This window comes from Hippocampus comes, unplaced genomic scaffold, assembly GCF_001891065.2.
Source record: "Hippocampus comes isolate QL1 unplaced genomic scaffold, H_comes_QL1_v1.1 scaffold526, whole genome shotgun sequence".
In the NCBI taxonomy this organism is placed as follows: Eukaryota; Metazoa; Chordata; class Actinopteri; order Syngnathiformes; family Syngnathidae; genus Hippocampus; species Hippocampus comes.
Window position 1 is genome coordinate 442672 of NW_017806233.1, and position 21635 is coordinate 464306.

Here is a 21635-nt window from a genome sequence, read left to right on the forward strand (position 1 = left end):
AAGATGTTTTGTTGAAGATGAAGACATTTGTACAAATAACAAAAAACGTAAGATACTTCTCATCGCCAGTAGGAGCATATTTCACAGCATCTGACGAATGCTAGGAAATTGTGGCTTTTTGTTTTTATCCCCAAAACAAAAAAATGAAACAGCAAGTGAATTGTTGAAACTGCTTTATTAACAAAGTGGTCTAAATCCATAAACTACGTGGAGGCCTCAGTGGTGGTGGTGGTGGTGCTGGTAGGGTTGTGGCAGGGGGCCGGACTGGACGGGCAGGAGATCTCGGGGCTCCCAGGAGTGCGGACAGTGGATTTGCGCTTGCCGTTACGTACGGTGAGCTCAGCTCTGGGATTGAACGTCAGGGGCACGAAGCCGTCGGAGTCGGCCACCAGGACGATCCACAGGGGGCCTGAAAGAGCATGAACAAAACCACCGGGTGGCATGTTCAATAGCACGTTGTGGTTTAGGCCTGTTACATGCTCATAAAGTAAGCTGCTTCCATTTGAAAGCTTCTAATCTGACCTTGGCCGCTAATCACATCCAATTATAGCTCAACTGCATGACAACCATGGATGTGTTTACATGGTTTAGACCACGGCTGGGCAAATTTTGAAATAAAAGAGACATATGGACCATCTGAGTGGATGTAAAATACTGTAAATCTTTGTTTATATAGCACCTTCGCAATAGCTCCAGCTGTAACAAAGCGCTTTACAGAGCATATAGATTTTTAACTATTCAAGTTTAGGGTACAGCTAAACTGATGCAACACATACTATAGGACTCTTGATAATGTAAATGCTCAATGGGGTGAAAAACATGGGACTGAGTTTGATAGGGATTCAATCGATGTATGTACCATGCAGCATCTCCACGACGGTGAGGTTGAAAAGCTCCTGGAGGGCGCGTAGACACAACTTGCCATCACACAGGAGCATTGGACGCCGTTCGTCAATAAACACGTTCTCGGACAACTGCTTCTGTGGGATCCAAAACGTAGGCAAAAAGTCAAGCGCTGCTTGTTAAGTCAAGCCACCATTGTATACTTATTTGCTGTTATGCCCTTTCAATGAGGGAAAGTGGAGAGACAGTCTCTGATGCATTTTACAGCAAATTACAAAACAGTAAAAAGTACAAAGTCCACCAAGGCAGTTTTCTTATGTGAACGTACCTGACATGTGACATTGATGTAAGGGGGCTCAGCGGCAGCCGGGTAGGAGCTCGCAACCTTCTTGCCGTTCTGGGCGTACTCTCGGATCTCGCCCAGGCACTGCTGCACATCTGCGAAGCGAGCGAACAGCCGCTCCATGTTGAAGACCAGATGCTCCAGGGCTCTCTCCCGGGAGGATCCGCCCGGCGGGGCCACCATTGGCTCCGGTACCACCTCCGGCCGAGGTGATCCAGCCCGGCTGGAGTCCCTGCTGGTCTGGCCGGCCACCGCCAGGCTGGCCATGCGGCCGACGTCCAAGTTCTCCACGGCGCAGGAGGGGGTTCTTTCCGAGGAGGCGGAGAAGTCCGCAGAGCTGGACTCGGGGCTCCTCACCTCCTCCACCAGCCTGCATCTACTCCCGGGTGAGCGGGGTACTACTCCATTCCCGGGCAGAATCAAGTCCTTTATCCCCAGCTGCTCCCTGTCATCCTTGGGCAGGTGCTCTGAGTGCCTCCTAATCCGTGACAAATTAGCAGCAGGCTCTACGTTGAGATGGGAGGAGGCACCCTCTCCATCGAAGTCTTTGGCCACCAAGCGCAGGATATACTTTTCTGTGTTGGAGGACGGGAGGAAGGCGGGGTCCATTGACTTCTGCCGGCCGACCATCATGAGCAGCACTTTGTCGCTGAGAAAACAGACCCCCTTGGGCCTGTCTGTGGCCTGCAGCGAGATCTGCTGGATGTTGGGCATGGCCGATGCCGTGATACGGTACACCAGCACCATGTTACAAGTGTTGGACGCCACGGCCACAGTGGAGGCACGCGGGTCGAAAGCCACCAAATCCGGCACTAGGATCCCGGGGATGCTGACTTTGCGGGTGGTGACCACCTTGCGCTCGTATGTGATCAGCACCAGGTGTGATGAGTCCTGACCGGAACCCGTTACTGAGTCCTTACGCTGCAGGTGAATAAGTGGGCTGGGGTCTGAGCGCCGGTGCCGGGCCAGGAGGTGGGTGAGGTCCAGGGGGCCCGAGGTGGGTGTATGGGACTTCTCCGCGAGGTCAAATGACAGCCGTCTGGAATCCTGAGAGAAGTCAATTTCTGGCGTCTGGACTCGCGAGGGGTCCACCTCGAAGGCCATGCCGGCGTTCAAGCCACACAGCTTCTCCAAAGGCAGCTCTGTCGCCACGGCAACCTGAGAGTCTCCAGTTGCCTCTGTGGCACAGATGTAGCCCCCCACGTCAAAAATGGGGCAGAAGGAGCAAGCCACGAGGCTTTTGTGAATGTCGTTCCAAATGTAGGAGTGCAGCGCGGTGCCGATCGCCACCACCAAACGGGTTCCGTCTTTAGTCCAAGACGCACAGTGGATGAGCCCGCTTCCCTTAATATCCGCCTTGGTCCTCCTGTTGTCCACCCGTACTGAGAATAGCACTGATGCGTCCCGCTTGGTCAGGAGGGCCAAAATGTCCAGTTTGGGGTGCCAGACGCAGCCTTGCGCGAGCAATGGGAAGGGCTCGCTCATTTCGCAGGTCTGTGTGCACAGCAGCTTGTTATGCTCCAACGCGCTCAGCTGCAGCTGCCAAACGCTGACATGCTTCTTATGCTGCACGGCCAGCAAGGCGGGTGAGTCGGGGCAGCACAGCGGGCCCCAGAAGAGCCCGAGGACGTGTTCGAACTGCCCGATGACATTTGTGTCGCCAAACTTGGTCTCGCCGCGTTGGAAGTAGAGCGTCGTCAGGCACACCTGCTTGCCGTCGGTCCATGCTACCCCGTGCACTGGGTGGATGGCCTGGTGCAGCGTGTTGATGCCGCTCCGTAGCAGCTTGGCCTTGCCCAGGTCCATCTCTGTGAGAAAGCGACAAAACAATCTGAGCGGCCGGGAGGTCCTCGCCTTGCAGATTATAACCAGCAAAGGCTCTCTCCTGGGTTTCCTTCCAATTAGGCACCTTAATCTGCTCCCCTGAGCCGGGCGTGCTGTGACGAGCACGAATAGCCGATTAAAGCGCAACGACCTCAACACGACACTCTCGGGACCTTTCAAGACTCGAGGCCGCTGACGTCGCTCACTTAATCACACATTGGGGATAAGACATCTTGTCATCCTGGCGCAAACAGAATTGCTCAGGGAGACAAGTAGGATCAAGGTGGTGGAAAACGTTCCTTTAAATTTCCATGTGAAGTTAAAATATTCCTGAATGGAAACTTCCTGTGGGGAGTAGTGGGAAATAAATCCAAGGCATAAATAGAGACTACCTCCAAACAGAATGGAGAGGAGTGATTACTCCTCAAAGATCACTCATAAACTAGATTTACCTTGTAACTTGGAAAACTTGTAAATGGGCCTACTCAAGTCAAGGTACTGTACTTGCATGAAATGTTGCATTTTTAGTCAATATAATCAAGATTATGATATAAATTATTAAACTATATTTAGGTTCACTGTTAACAGCCAATCCTAAATTCCTTGTTTATTATTGTTAATTCCAATGAAAAGTTTCCATCATACCGGTAATTTTATTTTTAAAAAATGGATAAGACAACCCAAGATCTAATGTAACAAGTACTGTACTCTAGTGTGTAGTGATGCAAAATACGTTTTGTTAAATCATGAAGGACAAACAAATATAACTTTTCATACACTTTTCAGTCCATCGTTGTCGCTTTTACATTATTTACACATCTAACATTTTGCCACATGGGTGAGCATACTATCATGCCGTGGCTCCATGTTTAGCTCGGAAAGACTTTAACAGGCTGGAAAAAAACACACACACAGTATTTTTGGAAAAAAAAACACGTATTTTGTCGAGTAAAGTTTCGCGAAGCACTTACAGTGAATGTTGCCATGGGTAACTTCACATTTTACCGGTGAAACAACACCAAGCCATCAATGTTGACTCGTCCTTAACCCGGAAGTAATGCCTGGGCACTGTCCAGAGAAGTGCATTATTGGAAACGTAGTTGATTTCACGAGTTACTCCTGCAGTTTATTTGAAAGAATGTCCTCAGAATAATTGTATAAATTAAACTTCGGATACATATGTATTAATAGCCTGTCTGACATTTGAATTAATGTTTGATCCATGTTTCAGGGAAAATGGGAAATTTTTATTTTTATTTTCAGTCTCTATTAGAGAGAGAGAGAGAGAGAGAGAGAGAGAGAGAGAGAGAGAGAGAGAGAGAGAGAGAGAGAGAGCGAGACAGAGAGAGAGAGAGACACTGTATAGATACAGTATAGATATATAGTACAGTACACATTAATGTTGAATCTGAAAACCACCCTTAAGTCAAATTTGACATGGAATATTCTCAGTGTACACAACATTTTATAGCACATATGAACTATAATTAAATTTTAAAATATTTTCATATTTGCCGACTGTTGTTGGCGCCTTATTAACACGGAAGTAATTTACGACCACCACTCTGAGAAGTGTATTATGGGAAAAACTGTTTAAATGCAATTCAGGGTCATTTCGAACATATTTCCACGTTTTTAAGTGGACTATGGTTGCGGATTTCAACGGTAAGCACCAACAGAGACCTGTTATACATGCTGCTGTTCACATTTTATCTCAAACAGCACCCATAAATCCACAGCAAGCAACCACTGCTCCGCCTAGAAAGTACTCCTCATCGCCGCAGTGTGGCGCCGCCATCTTGTGACAGCCCACCACCAGTGGAAGTCCAAAAATCTGCTTCCTCGCTTTTCCCATATCTTGGCTGGGAGGCTCTCGGCAGCAGTCGGGTGACGACTGCATGCTGTCCTTCGGCGGACACCGAGGAGTAACGGTAGCGGCCATACGGGGAAACACTCGCCTGGTAAGGACTTATGTTCCACGTCTAAAATTCGACGACGTATCGCAGAACCATGGGCGTGGAAGTCGAGACAATATCTCCCGGTGATGGTAAGTTGCTTCTCCGAAGGGGCTTGGTAGTTCTCTCCCCGGTGCCGAAACTATTATCTCTTTATTATTATGTGTTAATTATTTTATCTTATTTGTGCATTTTATCGTCTTTATTCGTGTGAGCTACGTTTAACATTTCAAATCATCCTCACCCGTCGAACTGAATGAAAACTCAATTAATTTGTTCCAGCCTTCCTAAAAAATAAGCCCAACAAAAAATAGTGTAACGTGTTCTATTTAAATAGGAAACTGTACTAGAATATTGTACTGAAACAGAGTAATATCATAATTAAAATAGAATGTAAAGAATTAATTAGTTTGTGCATCATGCAGGATTTTACTCTTCAGTTCAATTTGTTGTGCTGATCCTTCTGGTGATTGTGTAGGTGCGTTGTTGAGCTGGGTGGCAAAATGTGAATACTTACTGGAGGCCCCTGTTAGTCTTACTGTATTGCTAATAATACAGTCACTCTTCATCTTAAGTTAAAATGTAATTCTAAAAAAGACTGCGTCATGTTGTGGTACAATGCGTACTACACCAAAGGTGCACATGTCTAATTGAAGAGTTTCGCACACATCAGAAAATACTGTAACAAATGCGCAAGTGTTAATAGTCCGAAAGGTTTGTTTGGTGAATGCTTTTAAAGAGTATTAAAAATATGTGATACAGCGTGTGCAAAGGTTGAACTGCAATTTTTTGAGTGTAATGTATTTGTGTCCCCTAGGAAGCACATTTCCAAAGAAGGGTCAGACGTGTGTGGTTCATTACATAGGTGAGTGAGTAATAATTTTTGTATAGGGTCTTGTATTGTCCGATGCCCTTTCATGTTGCCCTGCATGGTCTTACGTTGCCCAAGTACTGTCACATCTTGTCCCATGTGGTGTTTTGTTATCCCATCTGTTCACTTATTGTCCTATGCTTGCCTACTATGGTCTCATGTGATCGTATTTATTTTTATTTTTTTTTACCATGTTATGTCCTGCTGCTCCAGTTTGTCCCATGGTCTTCCAATTTAATATATACCACATTTACTTACATGGTATGTGGTATGCAGGCTCCTTCAAGTGCAGCGGTGCCCAACCAGTCGACCTACCATCACGACCGGTAGCTGGTGGAGTGTGGTCCCATGGCGATGTAGCCCAATGCTATCCCATGCTGGCCTCAATTGGCCGTCCAGCATGTCTATACTTCATGCTATCCTTTCTTTTTTGTTCAGACAGACCATTTTTTTGTGAACTGCACCGCTGTGACACGGGGGAAACACATTTGGGTTAACGCGTGCCTTGGGCGCTTGTTCGGCGCAGACAAGTAGGTCAGACAGAAAGTAAACAAAACAAAAAGCAATGCTGGTTTGCTATCAGTCCCATTTGCAGATCAGCAGGTTTATGATGCGGCTATTAAAACACTGCCTCGCCACTCTGCCGTGGGCTTTGTCATAAACAGACGTCGCCGTGTTGAGATGCTCTCTGAACTATTATGTAACTTTAACAAGAACTAATGATTTAACCCCGTATGATGGTCTAACAGCCAAAGAAGGAAAAAAAATGCCATTCGTGTCATTGCTGCATTCCTCCCAAACAAGGTCTCAACACCCCCATGTCCGCCTCCCTCCCTACTGACTGCATGTCTCCATTGGTGTGCGTCACTCACATCCTCCGCGTTCTCTCACTCTGCATGTCCGCCCCAATTTTGACTCATTAAATCATCCTGCTGCTCGCTGCTGGCTCCAATTCAGCCAGACAAACCCCATAGGCCGATAAACCTGTTCTCGACTCTGCGAAAGGGAAATGGCTGGCATGAAAACTCTGGCCGATCTTTCAAAACTCAGCCCCCTGAAGCCGGATTCACTGAGCAGCGTCAAATTGGGTTGGCATGTCCATCACGAGTTGACGGACAAAACGTTTGAAGGAGCCATGTTTGGAACACACAAGAGGAAGTCAGCCATTTTTGTTTGAAGTGACCATTTGAGGGTTAATGTTGCCACCGATTCAAGACAGATGGGAGACTGCTAACGTGCGAAAAATTACGAGTCGGCAAGTTTCACAGTTGAAAATACCCCCCTGAAACATTTGCGACCTTGAACGAACCCCGATGAGAATGCAACAGTCCCTACCTTTGAAATCACTGGTAATTGTTCGCAGCTCAGTGGGATAAGGGCTTGAGCAACTTCACATTTTTAGCCACGTTTAGCGTGAAAATGTTTCGTTTTAAGGTCAGTTTGGCTAACTCATGAGGTCCTTCAAAGACAAACTTGACCGAGAGATTTAGTGTGATTGTTACCTGATTACCAAATTTAACCCGCATATACTGGACAGATGGACAATGCTAAATTGTGAGAAATATTTGTCATCATCATTGTGTGTGGGTGGAGCACTGTGGTGAAGTTTGATATCTTGACAAAAAAAAAAACACACAAAATGGTAGTTGTGTGTAAGCGTCCATGCCGCCTCTCTGGGTTAATGCCTGGCCCTCATTTTGTTTTATAAGGGCAGAGATCAAATTGAGATACCAGTGAGGAGGAAGTCTGGTGATAGCAGTTAGCCATAGATTTGGGATGCTAGGCGCTCCGAGGCTTCCTGCTGGCTAAATAGAAGCAAAGATAAAGAGGCTATTTGTTACATAAAGTATTTTGTTGTGGCCTTTTTTTTTCAGTGGAAGCAAACGTCACATTCCAATCTCCTCACTTCATCCCAACCTCAATGGGAACACTGGACGTGGCTATTTGTGATCCTCACATTGGGATTCTAACCACGCAGACACGCACACACAGCAGACACTCGCTTACATGGCGCGCAGCTGACCCTCTCATGACTCGGGCGGGTGGCAGAGATTCCTAAATATGGCGAGCGAGCGGTCATGTGGTTGACATTTTTAAGAAAAGCTGCTCAGGCTTGTACATGGAGCTTTGAGTTCAAGAGTGCAAACTAATCTGTTGTTATTATTCACATGATTCGCTCACTGATCACAACATCAGGTACAAAAAGCGATTCAGTAGGTGGAAAATGGACGCTAAATGCCTGGATTGCTTCCAGTACATTTCTGTGGGGAGCTAAGATGCGGGATTTTCTAAATTGAAAACATTCCATGAGCATCATGGGAATTAAGTGGGAATTGAGTTAAGCAGGCATCTATGCAAAATAGATCGCTTTCCATGCAGACGAGAGGGCCCACAAGCGCTCATCTTGATGTGGTGTGCAGAGACATCTTGTCCCTCATGTTCACTGCACCACCTCGTTTGGTTTTCACAATTGGATGCAATGATCTTGCGGGCTTTATACGGACCACAGGCCGCAGTTTTCCCACCATTGTTGTATGAAGTCCTCCCAGTCACCCAAAGCGACATTTGTGTAAACTGCAGTGGGAGCTCAGCCATGAAGCCTGACATGCAGCTTTTTTTCTGATCCACCCTTTTTAATGCAGGCGGGAGTGTCATGCTGGCAGCTTCTTGAGACTGTGTGGGGGAGGCAGACGGATGAGGGGCGGGTGGGTGAGATGACTGCGCGACAGGATATGGCGGAGTAAAAATAACCCCGCCCTCGGTTAGCGCTTCAGCTTTTTTTTTCTCTCCTTTTTTGTGCCGACGCAGCCAAATAGGTTGGAGTTTTCTCTTGAGAGTCGTAACGGGCGGCGTCAGGATCCGGAAGGGATGAGAACTACCACCCCGCCCGTGCACCCAGAGCAGATAGCGGTAGCGACTGCATAAAAAATAATACAGTACTATGGTAGCGATAATAATAATAATGCAGAGTTTGGATTGACATCGTGTGAGTTACATTCCAGCTGCAGGGAGAGAATGAATCGAAAATATGTAATAATAGTGGAATAAAATTACATGCACAATCATTTAATAGTTTTAGCCTACTGTAATTAATAACACCCGTAAAGTCAAGCAAAATATGGGCGTCCCTGTTAGGTTGTACTCGCGGATGCGCCATGGCAGGTGTTGGCCCGCTGTTGCTTGGACTTGGTGACTTCCTTGTCCGCTAAATTTAGACGGCTGGTGAAAGCAGAGAGGCGACGCAGCTATGGCGTTAAAGTGTGACGTTCACACAACGTCTTTAGAACCCCAACTATTCACACTCGCAGAGTGAACACAGACTCACATAAATTAAGGGGTCGTAACCACAAGAGGCTTTAAGCGGTGTACTGACAGTCCCAGTTGAAGTTTACTGTCAAATTAAATATAATTACATTTTGTCTATTTAAATCTTAGCCTTTGGAAAGTCTTCTTACCTTAATGTTAAACAAGCGATGTAAAACAACATTGACAGAACAATGGTTTGAATCAATATCTGACATTTTTATCCCATTTGGGTTTTTACTTCTTTTTTTTTTCTTTTCTCCCTCGACATGCTGACAAGCGACGCCCTAGTTGTTAACTTTAAAAATAATCCAATAAACCAGGCCACCTGCTTCCTGATTCATACTCTACCTTTGCGCATTTGGGAGAATTGAAACCCACGCAAGATCCTGTAAAGACATCCCTCCTACCCCGCACTCACTGTCACGCTGCAGATTGTCCAACTAAATCCTAAAAAGGCCTCGTTAGAAAATCTCAGCCAAAAATGATGATTTTGTCTTTTTGACAGGTATGCTGCAGAATGGCAAAAAGTTTGACTCATCCCGAGACAGAAACAAGCCCTTCAAATTCAAGATCGGACGCAACGAGGTGATCAAAGGCTGGGAAGAAGGCGTGGCTCAGGTCAGAAAACAAACTGAATATTTATATTATATTTTTTGTAAACACGCTCCGTGCACCAGCCACTCCGGATAGAAGCATAGATTGGTTTTATTTTAGGGGTACTTGCCTCTTGTCAATCAAAACAAACCCCATAGTGGTTGGTTGATTGTATGGCAGCATAATGAATAACAAGAGCACTGTGTTCTTAAATCATTAACAGAAGGGAGGATTTCATAGAATTTGATCTGAGCTGAATTTGGGCTTAGTGCAGCAGCCCCCTCTGCTGCACAGTAAGAAGAAGGCAGTTTTCAAAGTTTAAATACAGTACAGAAGATTTTTTTTTAAGGAATTGCTAAAATGCTAGAGGAATAATGATTTTGCAATATTTCCATTTGCTTTTATGTAAATTGTGTCTCACGGAAATCCTCTTTTTGCTTCTTGCGAATTAACCCGATTAACATGTCGAGCAGACATTTTCGTGACTGTGTATCACAAAAAGGCGCTCAATGATTGGACGGTCAGACCGCCTGTTAGACCGGCCATTAACGTGTTACATATACAGAAAAACAAGCTTGGACCAACACTTGCTGACTGACAATTTTAAAATACACTTTTGTTGTCCCCCAGATGAGCCTGGGCCAGAGAGTGAAGCTCACCTGCACACCGGATGTCGCCTACGGCCTCACGGGCCATCCCGGCGTCATCCCTCCCAATGCCACACTCGTTTTTGATGTTGAGCTCCTCAAACTGGAGTGAAACATTTTTACAGGGACCTGCTTGATGCGCTGACTCCCCTCCCACCGCCATCCCTCTCTTGTTCCATTTACTCTTTAAATGCATCTTAACTCATACTATTTTGCAATCAAAACACTCACTGCCTTACAGTATTAGCAACTGAGTATAAGCACATGACAAAAGTCCCTGCATCTTGACTGATTATTTTCTACATAAACATAACGCGTACACAAACTACTGACCTGACTGCATCGGCACTTTAATCAGGGTTTGTCCTACTGAATGCTCATGAAAATGTTGCCGAGTTAGCTATGTATTTGTAACTACCCCCCCCCCCCCAAATAAAAAGCATTTACTGCACGCGCGTTTTCTCTTGTCAACCTGGTCTCATGGCGTACAGAACCGTTGCTGCTTACCATTTTGTTGACCAACTCTGTTCTGGAATTAAAATGGCATGTTAACCACAATGTGTCCTGTGTTAAATATTTGCCTGAGAAGAATATTTTTTAAAAAATCATATTTTACATATCAAACAACACATTTAACAAATATTTACTTTGTATATGTTCTATTAATAACCTTAAGATAGACACTATTGGCAACGCACGACACTCAAAAGTTCAAAAATTGTATCAGCATCTTTCCGTTTTTCAGATCGAATTTGTATTATATTATACCGCACCAATATGGCCGCTGGAGCGGAAACGTTTAGCTACTTCCGCTTTTAGTTCAGACACTCACCGTCTCTTTCATTGGCTAATGACCTAAGTCATGAGAGTCCATTGGATGGACGCACGCACGCCTTTTGTCAACCTTTAAGGACCACAAGAAGAATAAACAAGGTCAGAAAATGTTAAAATATATACAAAAGATGTGCCATAAAATTAACGACACGAATAAATGCTCCATTTTGTGGACGCAACATGTCAAAAACATCGGTTGGCCACCGTTAGCTTCGTCGCCGCTGCACCTAGCTTAACTTTTTATCTCTCATTAAAAAAAATATTTTACTGACTTAAACTTAAAATTGTCCCGTTTGTCACGAATAGACATGATTACGTTCATGTCCCGGTTAACGTGTTCATTATCGTTTAGTTGTATTATTGTCTCTGAGATATAACCGTTTCGACTAGCTTTTAGCTCATCATGCTAATATGGCGTTTGTAGTCTATTATGTTAATTATTTTCAACTATTGTCAGCTTGGGAAATGCTAGGTCACATTGCTTATAGAAGTCAAGAACCAAAAAGAAAATATAATGTTCAAAAGCAGGCCATTTATTAACATAACGACACATGCCTACGTGTTCAAATGAGAAACTTAGGATGAGCATGACAACAACTACATTTACAAAAAAAGAATCTAGATAGATATTACAAATGAATATCTTTTTTTCGGAAAATGAAAAAAATTAATTCCTAAAGTGGTAGTCAAGTATTTTTCTGCCACCTGTCAGTATTTTGGCACCTGTTGTTTACAGAAAAGGACTTTTCTACAAAAGAAATAATAAATACGTAATAAAAACATGCTGCTATTTCACCCTCAGGTTTACCTCCCTCAGGTCATCCATGCACGTGTGAGCCCAGGGTAACCATGCTAACGGCACACAGAGCGTGCACCACCGCCCGGCTCTTGGCCCGGATGCCACTCCACGCCTGTGGGATCCACACCTCGGCCCCGCGTCGGGACCAGGTGGAGCTTCACCCACAGTGGGCCGCCTTGGCCAAGAAGCAGCTAAAGGGGAAGAACCCGGAGGACCTGATATGGCATACGCCCGAGGGCATCGACATCAAGCCGGTGTACACCAAGGCTGATTCGGATGCGAGTGCGGACGAGTTACCAGGGGTGTTTCCCTACACTAGGGGGCCCTATCCCACCATGTACACCAGCAGACCCTGGACCATCAGGCAGTATGCGGGATTCAGTACCGTGGAAGAGAGCAACAAATTTTACAAGGATAACATCAAAGGTAGGGCAGACCCGAGGTCAAACATCCCGACATTAATGCGGGTGTGACAAAAGGTGTTGTCCTTGAATTTTTTTTTTTTACCAGAAAAAGGTTGGGTTGAACACTTGAAGTGTGACTTTTACTTAAAAAAAAAATCTAAATAGAAACATTTCAAAACGTGACATTTTATAGGGGTGCAAGTAGAAGATTGAGGGGGAAACACGGTAAATTGATTTGCAAAGTAAATATTCATCCCACTAATTTACACTATAATATTGATAAATGGGTTGAAGTGTGGAGCACGACTTTGTCAGGATCAAAAAATATTCAAGAAAGTTACTAATTATATACCGCTATGTAAAAGATTTTGTGACCAAATCCCAGTATGTTCATTTTCACGTTTTCCCATGTGAATCTCAGCGGGGCAGCAGGGCCTGTCGGTAGCCTTCGATCTCCCCACGCACCGCGGCTATGACTCGGACAACCCGCGGGTGCACGGCGACGTTGGCATGGCGGGCGTGGCCATCGACACGGTGGAGGACATGAAGATGCTCTTTGATGGCATCCCGCTGGAGAAGATGTCCGTGTCCATGACCATGAACGGAGCCGTCATCCCAGTACTCGCCATGTTCATCGTGACGGGTGAGGAGCAGGGTGTGCCCAAGGCCAAGCTCACCGGAACCATTCAGAATGACATTTTGAAGGAGTTCATGGTGCGGAATACCTATATTTTCCCACCGGAACCTTCCATGCACGCCATCGCCGACATCTTTGCGTACACATCCCAGGTAAGCACAGTCAACCCTTGTGTATCGTGACGAATGCATTTTGCATTTTTGTGTACTGTTACAAATTTTACACATTAATCACGACAAACGAGGGATTACTGTATACCACTTCACAATTCCAAAGTTATTCTTTGTAACCCACCTGCTGTCTATGCTCATGGTTTGTCATTTTCCAAGCACATGCCCAAGTTCAACTCCATCTCCATCAGCGGCTACCATCTTCAGGAGGCGGGCGCCGACGCCATCTTGGAAGTGGCCTACACTATCGCCAACGGGCTGGAGTACTGTCGCACCGGACTCAAAGCTGGCTTGACCATCGACGAGTTTGCTCCCAGGTGAAATAATGGCACAGCGCAATTTTTACGGGTTGGAAGTCATTTTACGTTCACTGTCGTTCGCAACTTGCTGCACAGCTGCAGTGGTACGTCCCAGTGCAAAGGTGATGCTCCCAACATAAGTTACAATTCTTTCACTTGAAATTGCTTTCATTCCCAAGTGTGCTCTGGCACCGCCATTCAGTAATTGCAACAACGGTACATCGACTTGAGGGTCAAGTGACGCTGCGGCAGATGCAGTCTTTTCACAGATGTCACGTCCAATGAAAGGCTTTCTCACAAAAGCCATTTTCTCCTTTCAGCAGGCAACCCAAGACAGACATGCCATTCACAACGTCTAACAATAGACAACTTGTTCTCAATAGACTATACTTGAAAGACTTTGACTTCATCTTCTTCTTTAAAAAAATATATATATTTACTGCAGGTTCAGTGAACCTATTTCTTATCAAGGGCCATTTCATTTTTAGACGGTCCTCCAGGGACACACAATCAACCAAATGTTCCTTTGTTTTAGTTAGTTAGTCAGTTTTGCAATTAAAAAAAAAATCTAACTTTATTTTCCTTCGTCAAACTCAATATTTTGGGTCATTTATTTTTAACGTTTTAATCAAATCTGAAATTGTTTTTAACCTCTATGATATATACCATCTATCATATATGCTGTATGTATGCACGTGTATCTGTACCTATGTATTTGTAAATATGCAGATTGTCGTTCTTCTGGGGCATCGGCATGAACTTCTACATGGAAATCGCCAAGCTGCGGGCGGCTAGGAAGCTGTGGTCCACGTTACTGCGGGAAAAGTTCCAGCCGCAAAACGCCAAGTCCCTCCTCCTACGCACTCACTGCCAAACGTCTGGTTGGTCTCTCACGGAGCAAGTAAGTCGCTCGCCATCAGTCCCGCTTATTTTACAAAAGCCTATGCTAAAATATCCATTGGAAGTTAAATTCCCATCCAGGCCACGTCTTACAAAAGGACTGTCCCCAGGACCCGTACAACAACGTGATCCGCACGGTCATTGAGGCCATGGCGGCCGTTTTCGGAGGCACGCAGTCGCTCCACACCAACTCCTTCGATGAGGCCCTGGGTCTACCCACCGTGAAGAGCGCCCGGATCGCTCGCAACACGCAGATCATCATCCAGGAGGAGTCGGGCATCCCCAAGGTGGCCGACCCGTGGGGGGGTTCGCACATGATGGAGTCACTCACTGACGATCTCTACAACACTGCCTTGAAGGTGCGTGGGAAACGCGAGGCAGTACAAACACGTCATCATATCTTGAAGCTCTATAATTCGTTAACAAATTATATTTTACATGACAAATCTCATTAAAAATTACAATCCTTTGCAGATTTTGATTAAAATAGGAGGAAAATGCTCAAATCCGGCCCAAATATTAGTATACTTACGCCATTTTGAATGGACTTTCTCTCGGTCTACTGGCCTGGCTATTCGCTACCACGACTGAGTCGAGACTATAAGTAAGACATTGCTTCTTATTTTTTATTTTTTCAGTTTATCCAAGAGATCGAAGAGATGGGGGGCATGGCCCGGGCAGTGGCTGAGGGCATTCCCAAGCTCCGCATCGAGGAATGCGCAGCACGCAGACAGGCCCGTATCGATTCACGTACGCTAATGCTCGCATCATCAATGTTTCCATGCACCAGTCAAGCCTCCATCTTTTCAACTGATGACATTTGGAAACTCCTTCCCCAGGGTCAGAGGTCATCGTCGGGGTGAACAAGTACCGCTTGGAGAAGGAGGAGACGGTGGAGGTGCTGGCCATCGACAACACCCTGGTCCGACAGAAACAGATTGAAAAGTTGAAGAAGGTAAGAACAATGCCAAATGCACTTTTAAGGTTATTATTATTATTATTATTTTAATAAAGACTAATTTTAGGGCCTTTCAAAGGGCTCAAATATGATTATTTTTAGTTTTGTTAAATGTTTGGGGGTTAAAATAAAATCCATAATTGAGAGTCATGAAATAATAATAGTATTAATGATACAAAAAAATACAACTAGATATTATTAAAACAAAGGCAAGGTTCTAAACAACAATGTATCATTATTTTAACATTTTCGACTTTAATAGCAAGGTAAAGATAAGCTTAAATATATTAAAATATTATTTCAAAAACAATCTAATTATTATTAAAATAAATACAATATACGTGACAGGTACGGGAGAGTCGCAACACGGATGTCGCCCACAAGTGTCTGGCTGCCATCGAGGAGTGTGCCCGCACTCGAGACGGAAACCTGCTGGCTTTGGCTGTTGAGGCAGCACGTGCCAGGTTTGTATTTAGGATTTGAACAAATAAGACCATGCAATAATCTCGTATAGCCTGTTGTTCGTTGAAGATGTCGGAGTTGTTCCCCCCCCCCCTCCCCCCTTGTTGAGTGCAGATGTTCTGTGGGTGAAATCACGGACGCCATGAAGAAAGTGTTTGGTGAGCACAAGGCCAGCAGCCGCATGGTGAGCGGCGCGTACCGCAGCGAGTACGGCGAGCATGAAGAAATCGCCGTGGCGCTCAGCAGGTACTGCACACGGAGAATAGTCGCAAGCATAAATTCATTCATCACAAAAGAATGTTGATCCCATAATCATGATCACAGAGTGGCGGAATTTAAGAACCAGGAAGGGCGGAACCCTCGTCTCCTGGTGGCCAAGATGGGCCAGGATGGCCACGACCGAGGCGCCAAGGTGATCGCCACCGGGTTCGCCGACCTTGGTTTTGATGTGGATATCGGGCCGCTCTTTCAGGTTTGGACCAGTGTTTTTTTTTTTTTTTTTTAATGTGATCATCATCAATTGTATTGCATGTGACCGACTACTGTACTTGCGACGCTGTCCACCAGACGCCGGTGGAGGTGGCCCAGCAGGCGGTGGACGCCGATGTACACTGTGTGGGCGTCAGCACGCTGGCTGCCGGCCACAAGACTTTAGTGCCCGAGCTTGTCAAAGAGCTCCGCAAGATGGGGCGACCCGACATCCTGGTCATCTGCGGGGGCGTCATCCCACCACAGGTAATGGCCAGCTTGGCTACGTACAGTTGATATAAAAAGTCTGCACGCGGCTGTTTCAATGCTAAGTTTGTGTGGTGTCAAAACAAAAATGAAACCAAGGTAAATCATTTCAAAACTTTTCCCACCATTAAGGCGTCGACTAGAAAGCAAAAGAAATGTCAAGAAAGTTCTATTTATAAGTTAAAATAGCATTATTTTCACAGTTGAAATTAAATTGAATTTAAACTGAAGATAAAATGTAAAAATTCAATTTCAAATAAATATTACGGTTGATTTAATACTCAAAAATATTTGCCTTTGACATGTTAAAGTATTAAGTTTCATTTAAATTTCAATTAGCATGCCTAGACGTCAAAGCTGGAATAAAATTACGTTTCATTCAAGTTGCAATTAAACTAGAAAGTACATTTAAAATGAAGATGACGTTGGAACAAATTTGGAATAAAAAGTGGAAATAAAATAGAAGTTTAAAGTAAATTAAATGACAAAATAATATACTGTGGTTTGCTATTTAGGACAGAAATACACTTCCGAGAAACACATTTCAGAAGAATTGTGATTTATAAATTACAAAAAACAAAGAAAGAAATGAAGGCAAACATTAACATGGGCACCCTGTTTAAAACGCAGGACTACGACTTCTTGTACCAGAGTGGCGTGAGCGCCATCTTCGGGCCGGGCACTAGAATCCCGCAGGCCGCCGTGGACGTGGTGGACAACATTCACAAGAGCCTGGAGAACATCCGACAAGCCATGTAAAGGCCAGCTTTTTACATTAGAAAGGCAACGTATTCCGCTTGCCATTTTCAAGACATTTTGACAAAAACGTGTGAAATGTTATCCACTCTCAAATGTTGGCGATAATCATGATCGTGACTAGAAGCATGTTTGTCATTTGCCTTTCCAAGTATCTTGACATCACTCTGCATCATTCATATTTGGATATTGTGTATATTTTTATGAATTAAATGCTTCAGGAGCATTTGCGGTGTCAACTGAACCTCTTAGCGTGAATTGTTGTTTGTCAATGTGTGTCTTGTGATTAGCTGGCAACCCTATCTACATCGCCAAAACGTAAAATGCTCAACTTTTTTGAGCCTGTCTATGATCCCATCTTAGAGTCGTACAGTATATGCTATGGCAGTGTTTCTCAACCTTCATTGAGCCATTCCACCAAACAAAAATGTCACAAAAATCACGAAAAGTGAAACGATGATCTCATCTCAAGTTTATTCATCACTGACAAGATGTGGAATCTCGGCCTGCTTAACGGAACACAACACTGATATTTGTAGGAATTCTATGAATGGCACCAGGTCAAATGCACCTTTTTGCACTCTTTTGGAAGAACATTTGACTGTTCTATTACATCACAGGCAAAGAAAGAACAAAGATATAGTTGCGATTTTGAGATAATTCCCTGTGGCAACCCTAATGATCTCTCACGGCACCCCGGCTGGGAATCACTGTGCTATGATCCACATAAGACTTACCTGTTAAGGAGAAACATCTACAAGACTTCCTACAGTATCGTTACAACAACTGCATTCAGCGTAATGGTGAGTTGGATCCTTAATCACTTGTTTTGATTTCATTTGATGCTGGTATGTCTTCATGTGATACAGGTGCGTGATTGTGGACGGTTGTACTGTAAGGAAAAAAAAAAAGTACTTAATTGACTTTGACTTGACTTGTTGCAATAGTGTTGACTACACACACAAAAAAATCTCTCTCTCTCTCTCTCTCTCTCTCTCTCTCTCTCTCTCTCTCTCTCTCTCTCTCTCTCTCTCTCTCTCTCTCTCTCTCTCTCGCTCTCGTTCAGTGGTTGCAATGCAGTGCATTGTTTTCCAAGAACACCAGAGGTCACAGTTTTTCCGGTGCAGCGAGTCGACAGGTCTGCAAGGGTCAGTCGCCGACTGGAATTTGTTCGCCATTGTCCAGTTCTGTCACGTTCGGGCTGAAAGCCTTGACCAAAAATAACACACCATGACCAAAAATTGATTCATACTCCAGTGATTGATGTTTTTTGGCTCACTAGGGATGTCATAAAAAGAACTGCTTGTGCTCTGGTTGTCCCCTCTGAACACAAGCTGCCGCCAGTTCTTAGTTTCCCTTCAAACCACCGTGGTAGCCGTGGCAACTTTGGAACCCAGTAAGGACTCTTCCCCTCCTCCGCGTCCTCTCCTGGCACCCCTGCCGTCCTTGCCGCCACAACATCCGGACCGGCACCGCACCAGTTTCTTGACCTCGCGCTTGAAGCTCTGGCTGAAAATGTAGTAGATGACGGGGTTGCAGGCCGTGGAGCTCTTGGCAAACATGCAGGGCAGCAGACTCAGTTGAGGTGGGATGGGGCTGCCGGGCCCCAAGGTGGACCACAAGCTCACCACGCTGTACGGAGACCAGCACATGATGAAGCTCACACTGATCACCACCGCCATCTGCAGCACAGGATGAGGGCCCCGAGTGTTATACAAGCGTAGAAGTCAGCATGATACAGTTTGACCAAGAGTTTTTCCAAAGCCCAAATTTAAGTTGAGGCTTTATAAGCTTGAAATGTAAACAGTGTTGATTGCTGTGGGCGTGTCCATTGAATGTGCTGTAACCACGTTCCACTGAACTGTCAATCAAACACCCTTACAACAACCTGGAAAAAAGGATGCTTTTCATTTTGCATCTTTCTAAAGCCTGCAAATGTGAGCCGTGAACATGTTTACACTTGAAGCCTCTTGTGATCCCCACAGGAGTTTTACATGCCGTGACAATGAGGCGCTCTATGCGAAGCAGTGCTCTCTACCCTGGTTGTCAAGTAAGGCTTTTATTATTCTTTTCACCATTCTCACAGTGACATATGCCCTCCTGGCTGACAACGAGGCGTTCTAAAGCGGCATCTTTGGGGTATAGCTAGGCATAATTATCTAGCTAACTGCTTGTCGAACGTGTGCTGGATAACTACCGATGCAAACAAAGGCACCCAATGTATGAAACGATCTGGACAAAACTGACCGTAAGCAGCCTGCGGTGCAGCTTGAGTACGTTGGATACGCGTCGCCCATGTCCCACTGACTTTCTGTAGGTGACGTAGAGTTTGATGGCGATGCCAAAGTAGCAGCACACAATCACGGTTGCCGGCAGAGCCAAGTTGAAGGAGAACATGGCCACCACGAAGGAAGAGTCCTCGTGTCTCAGTTTGCCCCACGCCAGTGAACAGGACAGTCCGAATGGCTCAGGACCGTATCGGCCCCAGCCCAGGACGGGTAGTAGAGCCCAGAGCAGGGCATACAGCCAAGACCACGAACACAGAAGCTTTATCTGACACCAGCTCACCTTGTCTTCTGGATAACATCACATCCATCAATCATTGATACCGTCTCAGTCGCTCAAACTCAAATAAAAGGATGTACGAGTGTTTTGAAAGCTCCGGCTACTTACTGGGCGACTGTAGGTCCAGGGAGACTACAAAGCGCACGATGGCCAAGAGCATGAGGTTCATGATGCTGGCCACGCCAAAGAAGAAGCCGGCCAGGCCGTAGTAGAGGCAGGCGGCGTCCCCCCCAAGGAAGCGATGGCTCCAGGCCGAGGCCACGGCCAGAGGGTACATGGTGACCGCCGCCCCGAGATCCGTCACCGCCAAGTTGACGCTCAGGAGCTCAGGAGGTTTCATGCGAGAAGAACGATTGAAGGCCATGACCAGAACCAGTAGGTTGCCCACAATGGAGAATACGGCTGCGAGCACATAAAAAAAAAAAAATCTTTATTCGAGTCGACCAGTTGTTAACTTCACATTCTGGATAAAGAGACTTTGAGAATCGGTTTTGGGACCAAGTCATGAAAAGTTTTGTCATCCACATGAAGCAAAAAAAGTTGTGTACGTTAAAGCCATATCTTTTTCTCTTTGTTTCAGTTTTGTTGTCTTTCATTTTAATCAGGATATCATGTGACGAAAAGAGAAACATGATACCTATTTTATCGACGGGGACTTGATGGGTCTTCAAAATGTTTTCTCTCTAATTTCAAGCAATTGGAAGATGCAAATTTGGACATGAATGATGAATCGCATTTGTTTCATCTCTTTGCATTTCCTCCTTCTGCAACGCGCTCCATGAATTGCGCAGCAAGATTGCAGACGCAATCTCCTAAACCAGACACGCGCACGAGTTCTTCCTGTCTTAAAGTGAATTGTAATAATTATAACAGAGTACATTTTTGACAGATAATGTCGCCACAGAAGCCTCAAACTGCATTTTATCATCACCACCAGACCCCTGCCCCTTTTTATTGCCTTTTAAAACATCTGCCGTTCACCAACATCATATAGGAAATTCCAAAGGTGGCTTTTACAATTTTGCACGTCCATTATTCTTTCATTATGCCCACCTCGGGGGCTTTTTAATACACTTCATCAATATTCAAATGGAACCTGCTAGGAGTATTTGGCTGATGCTTTCTGCAAAACCTACCAAGACTGCATCAGTTGATTGGTTAATTTAGTCGGAATGAGTTGAAGATCATCAACAAGCCACAAATAAAAGTGTCAAAATCTGGAAAAAAATAAAAATAAAAAATAACTTACTTATAAACAGCAGGTAGGTGCCGACGCCAATGTCCATGCTGGGCGATAGCGTGGAGCGGTAGTGGTCATACATAGGCGGCGTTGGAGAAGAATCCATGTTGGCGGTAGAAGACGAAAATAAGTCGCGCATCTGCCGTGCGATGCTGTCACGTCCATATGTGCTGCTTTCCACCTACCTTCCCCACTGCAGCCTGAATGCAGCACGCGTCACCATGGAGACCGTGAACTCGTGATGTCACTGAAGTGACCATACAAAAAATACCAAAGATAAAAAAAGGTGAAATGATGCAAGGTATGTTCCTTGTCCAGAAAGTAAAGTCTGTTAATGGAAGTAAAAAAAAAAAAAAAATCTTCAAATCCCGGCTTTCGCAGCAAAAAAAAGGACAAAATTGAGAAATTCTAAGAAAATATAATGGGGAAAATTTCCGCCAAACAAGGACAAAAACAACTACACTGCTCTCCAAAAGTATTGGAACAGCTGTCA

The 21635-nt window shown here is 45.0% G+C and overlaps 4 protein-coding genes across 8 annotated transcripts; 2 read left to right on the forward strand and 2 right to left on the reverse strand.

Annotated features, from left to right (window-relative positions):
- Window positions 1-156: 156 nt before the first annotated feature.
- wdcp (WD repeat and coiled coil containing) lies at window positions 157-4263 on the reverse strand. 3 transcript variants are annotated; one of them, XM_019856507.1, is made up of 5 exons: window positions 3982-4263; window positions 3184-3269; window positions 1172-2994; window positions 860-980; window positions 157-409 (listed from the first exon to the last, which is right to left on the reverse strand). In XM_019856507.1, the coding sequence occupies exons 3-5, from the start codon at window positions 2990-2992 to the stop codon at window positions 204-206; spliced, it is 2148 nt and encodes a 715-aa protein (XP_019712066.1). In that variant the 5' UTR covers window positions 2993-2994; window positions 3184-3269; window positions 3982-4263; the 3' UTR covers window positions 157-203. The 3 variants fall into 3 exon arrangements, with proteins under 3 accessions (XP_019712066.1, XP_019712065.1, XP_019712064.1); XM_019856506.1 differs by having other exon boundaries at window positions 3096-3269; XM_019856505.1 differs by lacking the exon at window positions 3184-3269 and having other exon boundaries at window positions 3982-4262.
- Window positions 4264-4590: 327 nt separating this feature from the next.
- fkbp1b (FKBP prolyl isomerase 1B) lies at window positions 4591-10936 on the forward strand. 2 transcript variants are annotated; one of them, XM_019856503.1, is made up of 4 exons: window positions 4591-5057; window positions 5783-5830; window positions 9648-9760; window positions 10367-10936. In XM_019856503.1, the coding sequence occupies exons 1-4, from the start codon at window positions 5021-5023 to the stop codon at window positions 10493-10495; spliced, it is 327 nt and encodes a 108-aa protein (XP_019712062.1). In that variant the 5' UTR covers window positions 4591-5020; the 3' UTR covers window positions 10496-10936. The 2 variants fall into 2 exon arrangements, with proteins under 2 accessions (XP_019712062.1, XP_019712063.1); XM_019856504.1 differs by lacking the exons at window positions 4591-5057; window positions 5783-5830 and adding an exon at window positions 8639-8746.
- A 274-nt stretch (window positions 10937-11210) lies between these two features.
- On the forward strand, window positions 11211-17581 carry mmut (methylmalonyl CoA mutase). 2 transcript variants are annotated; one of them, XM_019856501.1, is made up of 13 exons: window positions 11211-11316; window positions 12035-12442; window positions 12842-13209; window positions 13387-13544; window positions 14256-14427; window positions 14537-14785; window positions 15065-15176; window positions 15266-15381; window positions 15733-15848; window positions 15961-16092; window positions 16171-16318; window positions 16414-16581; window positions 17212-17581. In XM_019856501.1, exons 2-13 carry the CDS (start codon window positions 12067-12069, stop codon window positions 17338-17340), a joined length of 2244 nt encoding a protein of 747 aa, XP_019712060.1. In that variant the 5' UTR covers window positions 11211-11316; window positions 12035-12066; the 3' UTR covers window positions 17341-17581. The 2 variants fall into 2 exon arrangements, with proteins under 2 accessions (XP_019712060.1, XP_019712061.1); XM_019856502.1 differs by having other exon boundaries at window positions 11212-11316; window positions 12020-12442.
- Window positions 17582-18475: 894 nt separating this feature from the next.
- opn8b (opsin 8, group member b) lies at window positions 18476-20323 on the reverse strand. The gene is made up of 3 exons (XM_019856464.1): window positions 20011-20323; window positions 19585-19913; window positions 18476-19019 (listed from the first exon to the last, which is right to left on the reverse strand). Exons 1-3 carry the CDS (start codon window positions 20264-20266, stop codon window positions 18696-18698), a joined length of 909 nt encoding a protein of 302 aa, XP_019712023.1. The 5' UTR covers window positions 20267-20323; the 3' UTR covers window positions 18476-18695.
- Window positions 20324-21635: the final 1312 nt, after the last annotated feature.

Bases quoted from the DNA above. Each gene is read 5' to 3' on its own strand.
- wdcp (XM_019856507.1), bottom strand. From the start codon at position 2,992: ATGGACCTGGGCAAGGCCAAGCTGCTACGGAGCGGCATCAACACGCTG. The intron at 981-1,171 runs GTACGTTCACAT...TGGATCCCACAG, and splicing joins ACATCAATGTCACATGTCAG to AAGCAGTTGTCCGAGAACGT. The intron at 410-859 runs GTACATACATCG...ATGCTCTTTCAG, and splicing joins CGTCGTGGAGATGCTGCATG to GCCCCCTGTGGATCGTCCTG.
- fkbp1b (XM_019856503.1), top strand. From the start codon at position 5,021: ATGGGCGTGGAAGTCGAGACAATATCTCCCGGTGATG. The intron at 5,831-9,647 runs GTGAGTGAGTAA...TCTTTTTGACAG, and splicing joins GTGTGTGGTTCATTACATAG to GTATGCTGCAGAATGGCAAA. The intron at 9,761-10,366 runs GTCAGAAAACAA...GTTGTCCCCCAG, and splicing joins GGGAAGAAGGCGTGGCTCAG to ATGAGCCTGGGCCAGAGAGT.
- mmut (XM_019856501.1), top strand. From the start codon at position 12,067: ATGCTAACGGCACACAGAGCGTGCACCACCGCCCGGCTCTTGGCCCGG. The intron at 13,545-14,255 runs GTGAAATAATGG...GTAAATATGCAG, and splicing joins ATCGACGAGTTTGCTCCCAG to ATTGTCGTTCTTCTGGGGCA. The intron at 14,428-14,536 runs GTAAGTCGCTCG...GACTGTCCCCAG, and splicing joins GTTGGTCTCTCACGGAGCAA to GACCCGTACAACAACGTGAT.
- opn8b (XM_019856464.1), bottom strand. From the start codon at position 20,266: ATGGCCTTCAATCGTTCTTCTCGCATGAAACCTCCTGAGCTCCTGAGC. The intron at 19,914-20,010 runs GTAAGTAGCCGG...GATGTTATCCAG, and splicing joins CCTGGACCTACAGTCGCCCA to AAGACAAGGTGAGCTGGTGT. The intron at 19,020-19,584 runs GTCAGTTTTGTC...CCTGTGCTGCAG, and splicing joins TGCACCGCAGGCTGCTTACG to ATGGCGGTGGTGATCAGTGT.